The following is a 13,944-nucleotide window of genomic DNA, read 5'->3' as shown; positions in this document are numbered from 1 at the left end:
CTCTCATCCCCTTCTCTTCAGCTTACCCTTTCACAAATCATTACATCTTTCCACCCAAGGCCCGGTGCCATATCTTCTTCTACCAAAACACAAAATGCAGTTCTCTCTAGTCTCAGTTCTTTTTGCCGCCGGCGCTCTCGCCATTAACGGGTAAGCCTTGACATTGCACCGTCATGTTAAGTACGGCTCTGCTAACACGCCTCATAGTTGTGGATTTCCCGATGGCCCAGACTGCGTCTCACTGGGCAAGGCGAGCGACGGCTTGGAAGTATTCCGTGATAATGACGGCTGCTGCCTCCTCCCCGCTCGTTGCGGCAATGAGGCCGGCGTTAACTGCCGTCGCGAGAATGAGGGCCCTGATGGTCTACCGATCAACAAAAGGAGGACTCAGAAGAACTACAAGGCATAGGTCGAGCGATAGCAAGGAACAGATGCATGGACGAACTGTTTGTCGGAGAATTGTGTACTATTACATGGTCAGGTCTAGCTCAGGTAGCGGGAGTGACACTAGATTATTATTGCGTTACAGGAAGCACTCTTCTGCGATCTATTGGATGCTTCCTTGAAAAGAAGATTTCAACTATGACTACTCTAAAAACATTGAAATTGCTAGAGACATATCCCTAAGTTATCTACGAGTTCACATTCGCCCTGTTGGTCCCGTTTCATGCTGTTCATGTCACTCACGGGGATCTCACATCTAGTCAAGTAGTACGTGCAGCAAGCTTAAATTAAGCGACTAGCATGGAGAAAAGTTCTTATCAAGAAGAAGCTTATTGTACCCCGACCTCAGAATGGCAGTGATATCGGCAAGGGTCTTGAGACAGATGTCGTCGGAGAGCCGAATATGCCAAGCGTCGTTTCCAAACTGCTTTGTTCAGAGGTCATACGACCAAGGAGGTTATTTACTTCTTGCTCTACAATGCCATCATGACTCCTCTTTACCCCGGGTTCGTGTATAGTCTTAATTGCTTTCAGGATCGGAGAGAACGTCACAGTACCACCAAGAGTCGTGAAAACATCACGTCATTTGGCAAGATCAGTATAACTATCAAATTAATTCATGTTCCTACATCCTGTCGATAGAGCTCTTCCATCGATCGAAAGTCATATCTCATAAGAATAGTACATCTAGGAAGCCAATCCACCCTTGCGACCAGCCTCCTTGGCCTTCTCACTACCAGGCTCGAAAGAGCCAGAGGATGCCTTGCCGCCTTCAGAAGCAATCTCTCGCTGAAACCTGTCAGAATATGATATTTTAGGTGGTGAAGTTGACTAACCTGCTTGTCGGCGTCCATGCTGGCGAATCCGCCAGAGTGGCTGGACTTTCCCCCCTTGGAGGCAATTTCTTGAACTTCTTCCTTGGGTCTGTCTTTGTTAGACATGATCACTCAGAGTCTTGATCGCATGAGACTTGGCATACCGGTTGGCGAAGTTGCCGGGGTTGGTGTTGTCGGTGCCAGTCATTTTGATAGTTGTGTAAGTTTCTTGTGTAATAAGTCTTGTTGGTTTGATTCTGTTCCTCGATCACTGACTGGAATTATTCGTCCTTAAATACTTCTTCTCCTGCAGTCCTAGGTTAAAGTGCTTCGCTGAAAATACGTCTACATGACGTCGTTTCCACGCGCCCTGATCAACGTCTCAAAAACTCAATTAATCAATGCATTATCCTCTATTGTTTCAATATGACGTTTAAGAAAAAGAAAAACTGACAAAATTCACCGCTGAGTGACGAGCTCATTATACTTATGACGCTCGAGATGTTGCTTTGTTTCCCAGCAACAGCATAAAACAGTACTTGATTGGTAGAAGCCTAAAACGATCTGCAGGTTTTCATGGTTGCATATCGACTGATACAACGCTGATCTTTTGTAAATCAATTCACGGTGACGTTTTAGACGGTCGTGTCGTCATTGAGCTGAGATGTCAGCTAATTTACCCCTGCGCAAGCACGCCTTGGCAGTCAACGATGATGGTTGTTGATGCGATAAATTCATACTACCTAGGACCTTAATCAAAAGCTAAAAAGAGTCAGGTAAGATAACATGAGTTCATGAGCTTCTTGGGGCAGCTTATTTTAGCATTCCTGTCCACGGTTTAAAGTTTTCTTGTGCCCTTGAGACTATTAGCAATGCTATTAGAGATTATGTCGGATCAAACTACGTAAATATTTTCTATGTATTTCAGTGCAACAGTGGCTTATTGCCGTTAATCGTCTCACTCAGGATTCGACCACTTGATAATATACGTGCACCCTATCGGAAGATGTGATTATCACAATTATTCGAATATGTGCTTGGACAATGGATCCTGCAGCAGCTCGACTCAATAGCTTGGCCCAAACTTGAATCAATTCGCCACGAGTTCCATGGAGCAGTAAATTCAAATAGAGAACCGAATCATAATCCGGTCATTGAGCAGCACGGCATTGGTAATGCCATCGGCCTCTAACGTTATCCCATGTGCCTGATAAGATACAGAGCCAGACGATAAGATCAGCATCCACCAATAACAAGCCAAGCCACAACGTCATACCACCTTACGTAACCGTCTTATTCCCGTCATCTCACCCTTCACCCAAGTCACCGAGTCGGCGACTTAATCTCTCACCAACAAGCAGCTGAGAAATCACCAGTATCAACTCCAATCTCAATGACCGAGTGGCAAGATCGTCAAAGCAGCGCAAGATCACCAAGCGCTGTACCTACCCGAACGCGTGTAGCTCGCGTGGCTTGCAAGGCGTGTCACGCAAGACGGGTGAAGTGTGACGCCGCTGATGGACAGCCGTGTTGGCATTGTCGTACGCGCGATGTTGCTTGTGAGTTGATAGACTCGAAACGTGGAAAGTACGTAGAAAGTATGTGATATTATAAGAATTGAGACTCACGCGTTTGCAGATATGCTAGGCGAAGTAATGTGCAACGCGTGTCGAGAAGACAGCAGGCGCAGAGTCCGGTTGATCAACATGAGACCATGAACGACAGTATCGCAGTGATTACACCTCAAAGTAACGAAAATTCCCAGTATCAAGATCAAAGCCAGCCTGTCCCATCGAATATCACGCAGAATAATGAGACGAATTCTCAACAACAGAGCTTGTCCGGGAACGACAAGTCATACTTCCTGGGCGACTCAAGCAGCTTATCATACATCGTCGAGATGATATGTAGTCCAAGAGGAGGCGTCAGTGAGCCCGTCAAAGTCCACTATCCCATACCAGCATCAATAGCAGACCGCGCAATTATCCCAACACGACCGCAAGTGGAACCACTGAGCGTACAAGATGCACTGACGATGCCACCAAAAGAAATATCCGACCGTCTTGTGTATACCTTTTTCGAGATCATCCATCCGCCTTATCCGGTGATAGACAGGCGCGCCTTTTCTGAGCTGTACAGACAGGGCAAAGCATCGCCTATGCTTTTGCACGCGATGTTCCTTGTTACCTTCATTCTTTGCGATGAGAGTCTTATACAGGCTGCTGGATTCAGTGATCGGACTGCTGCTCGCAAACATCATTATCTTCGGGCGAAAACATTGTATGATGTTGATCACGAGACTGACAGGAATGTCCTCACAGCAGCGATCTTCCTCTTGGGATTTTGGTGGAATGGGCCGGATGATCAGAAGGATTCGTGGTTCTGGCTTGGATGTGCGACGTCTTGTGCTCAGTCTTTGGGGATGTATCGATCGTATGTGAAACTTTCGCGGGCTATGGGTTGACACTGACTTGGATGCAGGACGGTAGCATCAAGGCTGAGTCCCGAGAAAAGAGCGCTGCGGAAACGAATATGGTGGTCTATATATGTCAGTAAGAGTATTGGATAGCCGAGTGACTTTGCTAATAGTTCTAGACTCGCGACCGACATACCGCCGCATGCCTCGGCAAGCCATGCAGAATCAGGGACGAAGACTGCGACATCGAACCTCTGACCGAAGAAGACTTTTACTTTGACGACGATCACAACGATCCCCTAATAACCCGACAAGAAGAATACCATACGGCTCTCGCAATAGAGATGACGAAAGCCGCAGAGATCCGTAAGTTCATCTCTACCCATGACAGTTCCGCTCAGGTTACTAATCTTTGTCCAGTCGGAGACATCGTAATTGCAGAATACAGTCCTCGACGACCTGACTTAGAACAATACAAACCAGAACGCCTGAAACAAAGACTTGAACAGTGGGAAGCGCAGTTGCCCAAATGCATGCAGAGGGCGCCGCTTGACGAGACACTGGGTCCAGCGTTCTGGGCAACCCAGTTGCACATGGCGTACCAGTAAGAAACTCACATCAAGGGCGATCTGCGGCAGTTTGACTAAGGGGCAACAGAAACTACTATATCCTCCTGTTCCGACCCAAAGCAATCGAAGACCTCACACCGTCTGAAGCCGAAGGAGACATTTGGGCTCGACGGGCAGCGGACTCCATAACTCGCATGACCGAAGATCTTCTCGCCGTCGGAGCAATGAGTAAAAGTCAAATGCACATGCAAGTCAACCTCGTCTCCATTTCCACTCCCATCTAATCTCTTTTCAGTGTCCCCGCCGTCTTCGGTGCCCTCTCCATCCACACCCTCGTCATCTGCCGCAAGGACCCCATCCGACGCCAACTCGCCGGCAACAAATCACGGCAATGCATCCTCGCCCTAAGCGAACTTGCAAAGCACTGGCCCGTAGGACTATGGATCATGAGATTCTTCGGCAACCTCATGCGAAGACTCACAGGTCAAGGATCGGCTGTCTCAGCGGGTTCAATAGTTGACGTGACGTCGCGCATTGCAAACTGTAACCGCAATGAAGACTCTACGTTGAATACCTCTGCGGAAGTCAGTAGGGCAACGTCTCAGACTTTGGCGGAGAATGGCGGTCCGTTCACTGACGCGACGAATGCGCAAGTCGCTGGTGCTGTGATAGAGACGAATGATCTGTTCCAGCAGCCGGCAGATCAGTTCGGGTTTGATAACTTTTGGGCGGAGAATACTATTGATGTTGATCTCCTGCTTCAGCATGGTTTATGTCCATTGCTGCCAGGCAACTTTGGTACTTTCCCACCAATGGCAGATTCACAAGGTTTTTAGAGAAAGATGCAGAGTCTGGTCATGCTGGCGAAATACAGTTCTTTTAGGGTATGAAGTCTATCTATTCTATGTGTCGCTGCTCTATAATGCTTTTCTTGAACGTACTCTAGCGCACCCCAAACTCAAGTGATACAGCCAACTCTCAGCCGGCCCAATTATGTATCTCCTCTCCAAATCATTCTCTGTCGTGTTTTTAGATCTTTGAAGCAAATTTGCTCTTGGCTCGCAGTTTCTTGCCATATCTGAAGAACAGATAAGGGAACGGCGCCATGGCAACCGTCAAAAAAGCAAGAAGACTGGAAGCCCACTGATAACCAAGCGTCTCGTACATCTGAATGCCAAAAAGGGGGAATGCCGCTATACCATTGTTAGTGACTGTTATTTGGAGTAATAGGGGGGAACTGGACGTACCTGCGAAAGAGCATCGGGCAAAGCTGTTGGCTGCCATGGCAGAAGCGGCGTACTGAGGATAAGCGTCGACCAAGAAGGTGAAGATACCAGTGAAGACGAGCATCATGCTACAAGCAGTTATTAGTATAAGATCTGAAAGAGAAGAGCAGACAAACTTACCCGCACCCAAAAACTCCGGAACCAATGATGGGCACAATCCAATGAATGCTCGAATATGTTGTCCAAGCAAACCAAAATAGACCGATAGGGATAAGAATAGCACCAAGAATACACGGAGGGAGCCTGTACTCGGGCTCACTGATAGCCTTGCCAGTTTCCTTCTCCTGTTCCACCAACCAGCGAAGCCGAAGTCTGGCCCAGAAGGGAGTCGTAGCCGTTGCGATAACGAATCCGACCAGAATTCCCAAGAATGTCATTCCAGTCTGCCAAAGACTCATACCGTGGTTCGTTCGGAAGATGAGAGGGAAAGCACCGAAGAATAGGTACAGAATACCAAGGAGGATCGCAGAGTAGAGATCCAGGCAGAGACACATCGGCTCCAAGAAGAGCAGCTGAAACGGTCGAAGGACTGAAAGCTTCAGCGTTTCGAGAATGGGTTTCTTCGTATGCTCCATCGGCGCTCTATACGCCTCATTCCCAGTCTCCTTCCTCAACATCCTCGCCTTCTCCCTCAACAAAATCGGATGAAACGTCTCGGGCGCAAACACCACAATAGCCACCATAACAAACGCAGCCCAAATCAGCATAACATAATACGTCCACCTCCAATTTGTATTATAATTAATAAACCCTCCGATCAACGGCCCAATAGCCGGTCCGATAAACGGCGCCAACGACACCAAACTCATAGGTTTCTGAATCTCATGCCGTTCAAAGACATCACCCGCTGTTCCACCTGCGACGCTGAGGAATGAACTACCAGCAAAACCGGTGAAGAAACGTGCTATGATCATGGTCTCGATGTTTTGCGCTACGGCGGAGGGGATCGTCCAGATTATGAACATGGCCCATGACACGAGGTAGATTGGTCGGCGGCCGTAGTACTCGCTCAATGGGCTGGTGAGAACGGGGCCGAGGGCGATTCCTAGGACAAAGGTTGAGAGGCCGAGGGTTGCGACGATTTGGGAGCAGTGGAATTCGGCGTTCATTTGGGTGTAGGTAGCTGTGTAGATTGAACTTGCGCATGTTCTGGATACTGTTAGTATTGTGAGAGTGAAGTTGAGATTGGAGACTTACACGCAGAGACTTCCCATGCATGCGATTGAGACAATCATCCATTTTCGCAACGTCGACATACTCCGTGGACATAAAGGATCTTTGTCGCCATCCCACGAAACTTCAAACGATTCGCAGTCGGTGGTCAAGTTACCAGCCTCAGTGGTTTGATCACTAAGATTCGCATTCTGATCATCCGCGTTATTTCCAGCCATTGGTGAATTCTTTTCAATGTCCGTTAGAGACTCGCGGTCCAGAGAAGCTCGCTGTTGATCTTGGGACATATTCCTAACTTCTTTCTCTTCCATCATGTTAGTGGAAAATGATACTGGTCAAACATGCCAAGACCCTGTTTTTTCGCATGGGATACTGACGTATTTATCCGTAAAAAGAATAAATTTGCGGCTCCACGGCACGCATCAGATTTGTAATGACGCTCTCTTTTTTACGGAGATAAGATGTGGGTATTCTTTATCTTAAGATGCCTCGGTGTCTTGGTCGTTAGTTTCGTTCGTTGGTGCATTATGATAGGCCCGGCCTTTGTGATTGCAAGGGTGATTTGGCCACCTCGGTTTTTGGCGCGGTTTTGCAAAAAGTCGGCGATTAAAGAGTATGGGAGAATTACCAAGCTGCATGAGATTGTTGCTGAAAGGGCGTGGTTTTGCATGGTGATTTGAAAGGAGCTTGGGGAATATGCCGAGTAATTCCGTATTTAAAGAGCGAGGTTGAGTCTTTGTTGTGATTGTTGTAACGAATTGCCTGATCTTGACATTTCTTTGACACATGCCGATCAGAATTGCAGAATATTCTCTGGACATCGGCTCGCTCATCTGTGATCACAAACAGTATTGCAAAGCATGTGAGTGATGTTTGGCCTGTAGATGTCTGGTTAGCGTCCATGTCCTAAAGATACCTACCCTGTAGATGCGCTGTGAGATTCTTGTTTGGACAATGAGACTCGAAGATGCAGTAAAGGTGAAAGTTACATGATTTGATCTGAAGAGTAGGTGAATATCTTGGATATAAATTTGAGGCTCTCTCGTGTAGCTTCGTTGGTTTTGGAGTCCTGGTGTATTTTTTGCCCGTTTCGTCAACCTACCAATCATCACTTTTGCTAACCCAAGTACTTCCTCATTCATTCCATTTTCAACCCACAACCTTCGCGCGAAACACAAGCCGCAATGGATCGATCCGCAGAAAAGCCTGTGTTGTTTTTGTATAACTCCTTCCCGACCTCTTCCAAGTTACTTCTAACGGGTTTAGCGACATTGACAACTGTCTATACTCGCGCAGTATGTCAGGACTCACCTCAGACAAATCTCCCTGCAGAACCTAACGCAGCCAGATGACAAAGTCCTTGAGCACATGGGCAAGAACATCGACGACTACTTCAAGAAGCATCTAGGCCTCTCCCCAGACGACGCAGAGCGCCTTCACAAGGATTACTCACAGCAATACGGCCAGGCAATCGAAGGGCTTGTACGCCACCACCAAATTGACGCGTTGGAATACAACGCCAAGGTCGATGACGCGGTCCCATTGGACGACCTCATCAAGCCCAACGCCCAATTACGACAATTCCTCGAGGATATCGATACGTCGAAAGTCAGACTTTGGCTACTAACTAATGCTTATGTGAACCATGGGAAACGGGTTGTGTGGCTGTTGGGCGTGGATGATTTGTTTGAGGGGTTGACGTATTGTGATTATTCTCAGGTACCATTTGTGTGTAAGCCGCATAAGGAGATGTTTATGAAAGCTATGAGAGAAGCTGGAGTCTCTGATGTTTCGAGATGTTATTTTATCGGTAAGATGAATACCATCTTTCGCAAGACCTTTGCTGACTCCCTCAGATGACTCGCATAAGAATTGTGTCGGAGCAAAGGACGCTGGCTGGACTGCTATTCACTTTGTGGAAGAGGGACTTCCTGTACCTGATACACCGGCTTCTCAGCATCAGATTCGCCATCTTGAAGAGCTGAGATCACTTTATCCCAAGTTCTTTAAAGCTAGAAATTGATACTGTCTCTGAGTGTTACCCCGCCAGCCCCTGTCAAACGGGGAGGATTGGTGCCCAAAAAAGTCTGGATCCAAGGTAATAATTTCGACGATGTGAAATTATCTGGCGTCGCAGCTGGCCACTGGCGCGATCCAAGTACCAGCAACGTCGTTCCAGTGGATCCTAATGCACGCTACGATGGTCGACAGACGGACGACGACGGCTTTCCCATTGAACATGCTGAGATCTCCACCATCAATTCCTTCCGCCCCAATCCCCCTCCAGAGTGGTGCTGGGGCTTCTTGTTCCACGATGCTTGCTGGAGGCTGTTGAACTCTGAAGAACGAGTTAATCTTCGTGATCTCTTTCGACTCCTTGTCTCAACACCTATCGGTCCTGACATGCTTCCTAACTTTGGGCACGACTATGGTAACATTGCGTCAATGAACTATGAGGGGGGCATCGAGGTATTGGTATCTGATTTTAAAAGTCCAAACTATGCGTCAGATATGCTCAGGGCGAATCCTTTTGAGATCCCCGCCCTCAGGAAGTCCATTAACTTCGCTTCCCGCATGCAGCAGGATGCGTTTCAGTCCATCCTCGACCGATCGACCCTCAGCGCAGACAAGGATGTTTTCAATCACTTCCCTCCAGAGATCCTTGAGAAGATTGTGATGGTTCTTCCATCTCCTGACGTTCACTCTCTCCGCCTTGCATCTCGTGTATTCGCAACCCTCAGCCTGTCCGAACGCTTCTGGGCTTCACAATTTACAGAGGGGCACGAGTTTAACTACCTACCTGAAGTCTTCGCTACCCCCCCAACATCATGGAGAGCTCTCTATCTCTCACTTCACATCTGGGCGTCTGAAAACAGCGGAATGGGCAGCCGCAGCCGTGTCTGGCCATCCGTCAAAGACCTCCACGAAACACTTCGCCAGATGAAAGACGTGGACTGCCTTGGGAACGTCATCAACACGGTTTCTGAGCCCGAGGCACCAAAGCCCATGCCGGAACGTGAGTCCTTGATTACTGCAGAAAGATATATTTTCGAACCGGGAGCTCACTTCATTGGCGGCTCTCGTGTACTGCGAGCCCGGGTCGCAGAATTCCCCCAGCATCTCAAGTAATGCTCATGTCTGTATCATTTGTTGACACTCCAGCTGGGCTATTCATCTCTGGGCTCATGTTTGTTGGCGCTGATGGCGTGTTTGAGTCTCTGGGATACACTCACAAGTCCCAAATGCAACACTTGACACTTCCCGAAGATCAACATGTCAAAGGTTTCGAAGTGGCCCTCGACTTTTGTGGCGTTCGAGCAATCGCGGCCATTACTCAGGATGGCACCACGTCCTCGTGGGCTGGAGATCCGGCAAACTACCCCAGGAGACGTCTCTACGATGTCGAGGGCATTTCCCTCATCGTTGCCCAATTCGACGTGAGCTTTACTCAAACATACATTATAAGACGGAGCTAATTCTGTAGGCGCTTAAACTGGTGTCGTTAAGCCGGGATCGTATAACAAAGAAACTGCAAGAACCGAGGGACAGATTGCTCTGGTATCCCGAAATCCCACCCCCTGAAATATTCTTTGACGGACTACGACCCCTCGATAAAAAAGTCAGCTCCAACATTCCCATTATGACAGTTTTCTTTGGCGAGAACGACGGCCGATACATACGACAAGTGACTTCGATAAGCATTCACATCTTTGACTGGTGTCACCTTTGCCGCATCAGCTTTGAGTTTATGGACGATAGCATTCAGCGATGTCTTGGGGATATCGAATATGAGACAATGCAGTCCAGTCTTGCCCCGTTAAGATTCCCAGACCACGACAATTCTACGGGATTTTTCGACATTAACGGCGGAAATGGCGAGGAGATTGAGAGCTTCGAGGTTCAGTTTGACCAAAGTATTATCATTGGACTCAGGGTAAGACTGCTCATCTGAGACCGGAGAGAGCCAGGGCTGACATTTCAAGTTCAATACTAACACCAATCGTACCGAGCTTGTGAGTAATGGTGATGATCCCTTTGATTTGCCGTGGACCAAGGTTACTCCGCGTGGTAAAAAGATCATTGGAATGTTTTCTCAAGGCGCTGAGAATGAATGGGGTGTAAGTTGCATTCTCCCTCGCTTTTCCGAAACATGAATTTGTATGTGGTACTAACATTATCTAATAGGCCAAGACGTTCAGTAATTTGGGCTTCATTTCTACTAACGAGGAACAAGATTAGATTAGATGATAGACATATTTGAATTTGAAATACTAGATTGTGTGTTTATTTTATGTTGCTTATGAATCCTACCATTCCTTCATCTGCAGTCAGCTCAAAATGGTGCTGACATAAGTTCTATGTTTCTTGACCAAAATCTCACTCATTCATTTTCCTCCATACCAATCATCCATTTCCCCTAATGTTTACGCATGAGATGGAGTCGTCAAAGAAAGTACTCGTCACGGGTGGAAGCGGCTTCTTGGGAGGACACGTAGTCCGACAACTTCTTGACGACGCACAAACAACTGTTGCTATCGTCAGCCGCCATCCCAAGATGCCAGCTGATGTTGCTGACGAGTCTCGTGTCTCTCTTCATGCGGCCGACTTGACCATACCGAGCCAGATTGAACGGGTCTTTGAGACGTTCAACCCACACGCTGTTATTCATACAGCTTCGCCGTCTTATATCGACACCCCAGCGAACCTGATAAAGGCAAACATCGATGGCACAAAAGCTTTACTGAACGCTGCTTCAGCTTGTGCCGACACGCGCGCTTTTGTGTTTACGTCCACTGATTCAGCCGTTATACCCACGCAAGAACCTCTATTAGAAGAAGATTCTGTTCTGTATGATGAGACGAACGCTCCGAATACTTATGCAATGTCAAAGGCTGCTGCTGAAAGACTCGTCATTTCTTCAGACTCAGAACAACTTTGGACAGCAGCTATACGAATACCAGCCACATATGGCGAATACGACATGAATTTCGTGCGTCAACTTGTGCAAAGCATTCGGAGAAAAGAGCACCAAATGCAAGTTGGCAACGATGCAAAGGTGTTCGAGTTCTTGTACGTCAAGAAGGCAGCTGAGGCACATATCCTCGCCATGAAAGCTCTCCTTGACCCAGAGACGCGGGAGAAAGCTGGTGGTCAGGCATTCTTCGTCTCAGACGGAAAACCCCAGAAGTTCTTTGACTTCTCTCGGAAGTGCTATGCAGCAGCTGGACATCCTGTTGCGTTGGAGGAGGTTACGAAGATTCCGTTCTTTGTGATGCAGGCTATGGCGTCGACGGCTGAATGGGTTTACTGGATCATGACGTTGGGATACATCAAGCCTGCCATGCGAAGGAGTGCTATTGATCACCTTGACTCTGGGTGCTGTTGGTCATTGGACAAGGCTAGGAGGGTGCTGGGATATGAGCCTGTTGCGGATCAGGATGAAGCTATCAGGAAGACTATGGAGTGGGGGATGAAAGACCTGTGATCGACCTTGAGGTATCAATTTCTGCATTTACTTGACTCTTGTGGGAACGGGACTATATGTAGCTAGTACACGTACTGGAAGTACTTATTCTTGAAATCAGTTTCATCAAGAAGTCCTGCCTCCCAAGCTCTCTGCTGATTCTCAAGAGTATGAAGGTCCCGCCTTGACCTATTCCTCATCCACAGGAGCACCCAGAGCGCAACAAGACTCGCCACCTGGATGGCAATACAAGTAAACATCATGCCAACTCCAAGTTCATACTGAGGCGCCTGGTTCGACTTGAAGAAAAACGGTCCGACAAAGTTTCCCAGACAATATCCTATCAATAGTATAGCATTCGTCGTAATCTTTTTAGTATGCCCTGCTGTATTCGCCATTGAAACGGACATGCTAAGTGTCCAGGTTGCTGTGTATGAGAAAGACATCCATAGACATGCTAATCGAGCATATGCGTCGCTGTGAGGGAGGAAGTGAAGACCTAGGACGCCGGCAAGGAAGGGGACAAGCCCGAGGAGCATGATTGGAATTCTGGAGTTCTTGATCACGGAAGCTCCCCAGCTGTAAGATATCGGTTAGTTCAAGGAGCTGTAACAGGCTCGAGGGACTTACCAAGCAAGGACGCATGCAACAAGTTGGACCGCACCAGATGGCATCTGATACAACGTGGTATCGAGGGTACTGAAGCCAGCACCCTTGATGATGAGACCTTGAAACTGAGACGAATTATTTAGGAGAACACCAAGAACTAGAGAGGGGATACCTACTGCGGATAAGCCTCCATTAGGCGAGTTACTCGTTAGGGCAAACAAGAACAACAACCACGTCTTCATATCAAGCATCGCCTCCCAAAACTGCACCATCTTAAAATGCTTGTTCTCAATACCCGTACCATTCCCCCTCACCCTCGCCACAACTCTCGCTTTCTCATCAGCCGTCAAAAACTTCGCTCTCATAGGCGCACCCGGGAGCAAGAACAAGAGAATGACCCCCCAAGCAACTGTAATAGAGCCCCAGATGATGAAAAGTACTCGCCAGGATGGTAGAGCAGACTTGACATGGCCTATACCGAAACTAGCTATGCCGGCGATGATGTAGCCCATACCTGCGGAGCCAATCCATATACCCATACGGAGAGGCTGTTCCTTTCGCATGTAGTACATGCTGAAGAGGAGCATGGTACCAGGGTTTATGGCTGCTTCGAGGGCGCCGAGGAGGACGCGCACGACGACGAGAGTTGTGAAGGAGTTGACGGCTCCATGGGCCATAAGTACGGCGCCCCAGGCGATGACCTAGAAAACCTCAGCAAAGACCAGCGACTAGGAGGATGGAAGGTACTTACAGTTCCTGACATGAAGTAGTTGATAGGAAATCGTTGAAGAAACATACTAGTCGGAACCTCCCAGATCAGATAACCGAGATAGAATATCCCGCCGGCCCAAGAGAACTCATCTCCCTTGAGGTTGAGATCTTCTCGTAGGCCAAACACAGCTGCATAGCTGATGGTATTCTTGTCAATTGACTGCAGTGAATAGGTGAAGCAGAGAAGAGGCATGAGTCTCAGGTCCAGTTTCCATCGTAGTGCCTTATCAAGCTCAGGACTTGTCTCAATCTCATCTGCATCACGGCAGAGAGTCAGGGCTTCAGCGGTAGAAACATCGTTTATGGTCCCCTCTTTTATAGATTGGGTATGTTTCAAGTCGTCTGTTATTTTCTCTGCCATTCTGTTGACAATCTGTTTGAGAAACAGGTGAGGTGG

At 47.9% G+C, this 13,944-nt stretch overlaps 7 protein-coding genes across 7 annotated transcripts; 4 read left to right on the top strand and 3 right to left on the bottom strand.

Moving 5' to 3' along the window:
- Nucleotides 1-94: 94 nt before the first annotated feature.
- On the top strand, nucleotides 95-409 carry FTJAE_1734 (uncharacterized protein; the record flags this gene model as incomplete). The annotated part of the gene is made up of 2 exons (XM_037347854.1): nucleotides 95-150; nucleotides 208-409. The coding sequence occupies 2 exons, from the start codon at nucleotides 95-97 to the stop codon at nucleotides 407-409; spliced, it is 258 nt and encodes an 85-aa protein (XP_037211301.1).
- Nucleotides 410-1,131: 722 nt separating this feature from the next.
- FTJAE_1733 (conidiation-specific 10) lies at nucleotides 1,132-1,467 on the bottom strand (the record flags this gene model as incomplete). The annotated part of the gene is made up of 3 exons (XM_037347853.1): nucleotides 1,132-1,233; nucleotides 1,281-1,368; nucleotides 1,424-1,467. 3 exons carry the CDS (start codon nucleotides 1,465-1,467, stop codon nucleotides 1,132-1,134), a joined length of 234 nt encoding a protein of 77 aa, XP_037211300.1.
- Nucleotides 1,468-2,973: 1,506 nt separating this feature from the next.
- On the top strand, nucleotides 2,974-5,080 carry FTJAE_1732 (cutinase transcription factor 1 alpha; the record flags this gene model as incomplete). The annotated part of the gene is made up of 5 exons (XM_037347852.1): nucleotides 2,974-3,692; nucleotides 3,741-3,807; nucleotides 3,855-4,041; nucleotides 4,096-4,279; nucleotides 4,540-5,080. 5 exons carry the CDS (start codon nucleotides 2,974-2,976, stop codon nucleotides 5,078-5,080), a joined length of 1,698 nt encoding a protein of 565 aa, XP_037211299.1.
- Nucleotides 5,081-5,273: 193 nt separating this feature from the next.
- On the bottom strand, nucleotides 5,274-6,990 carry FTJAE_1731 (multidrug resistant protein; the record flags this gene model as incomplete). The annotated part of the gene is made up of 4 exons (XM_037347851.1): nucleotides 5,274-5,437; nucleotides 5,492-5,598; nucleotides 5,651-6,679; nucleotides 6,728-6,990. 4 exons carry the CDS (start codon nucleotides 6,988-6,990, stop codon nucleotides 5,274-5,276), a joined length of 1,563 nt encoding a protein of 520 aa, XP_037211298.1.
- An 897-nt stretch (nucleotides 6,991-7,887) lies between these two features.
- Nucleotides 7,888-10,942, top strand: FTJAE_1730 (pyrimidine 5 nucleotidase; the record flags this gene model as incomplete). Its single annotated transcript, XM_037347850.1, has 8 exons — nucleotides 7,888-7,998; nucleotides 8,048-8,513; nucleotides 8,560-8,704; nucleotides 8,869-9,719; nucleotides 9,866-10,140; nucleotides 10,188-10,637; nucleotides 10,687-10,821; nucleotides 10,889-10,942. 8 exons carry the CDS (start codon nucleotides 7,888-7,890, stop codon nucleotides 10,940-10,942), a joined length of 2,487 nt encoding a protein of 828 aa, XP_037211297.1.
- A 196-nt stretch (nucleotides 10,943-11,138) lies between these two features.
- Nucleotides 11,139-12,188, top strand: FTJAE_1729 (C-3 sterol dehydrogenase (C-4 decarboxylase); the record flags this gene model as incomplete). Its single annotated transcript, XM_037347848.1, has 1 exon — nucleotides 11,139-12,188. The coding sequence occupies one exon, from the start codon at nucleotides 11,139-11,141 to the stop codon at nucleotides 12,186-12,188; it is 1,050 nt and encodes a 349-aa protein (XP_037211296.1).
- A 62-nt stretch (nucleotides 12,189-12,250) lies between these two features.
- Nucleotides 12,251-13,908, bottom strand: FTJAE_1728 (DAL5-Allantoate and ureidosuccinate permease; the record flags this gene model as incomplete). Its single annotated transcript, XM_037347847.1, has 4 exons — nucleotides 12,251-12,746; nucleotides 12,798-12,901; nucleotides 12,953-13,477; nucleotides 13,528-13,908. The coding sequence occupies 4 exons, from the start codon at nucleotides 13,906-13,908 to the stop codon at nucleotides 12,251-12,253; spliced, it is 1,506 nt and encodes a 501-aa protein (XP_037211295.1).
- Between the last annotated feature and the right edge of the window lie 36 nt (nucleotides 13,909-13,944).

Source organism: Fusarium tjaetaba (assembly GCF_013396195.1).
Source record: "Fusarium tjaetaba strain NRRL 66243 chromosome Unknown NRRL66243_c0000030, whole genome shotgun sequence".
NCBI classification, from domain to species: Eukaryota; Fungi; Ascomycota; class Sordariomycetes; order Hypocreales; family Nectriaceae; genus Fusarium; species Fusarium tjaetaba.
This window is presented reverse-complemented; position numbering and strand designations above follow the sequence as displayed.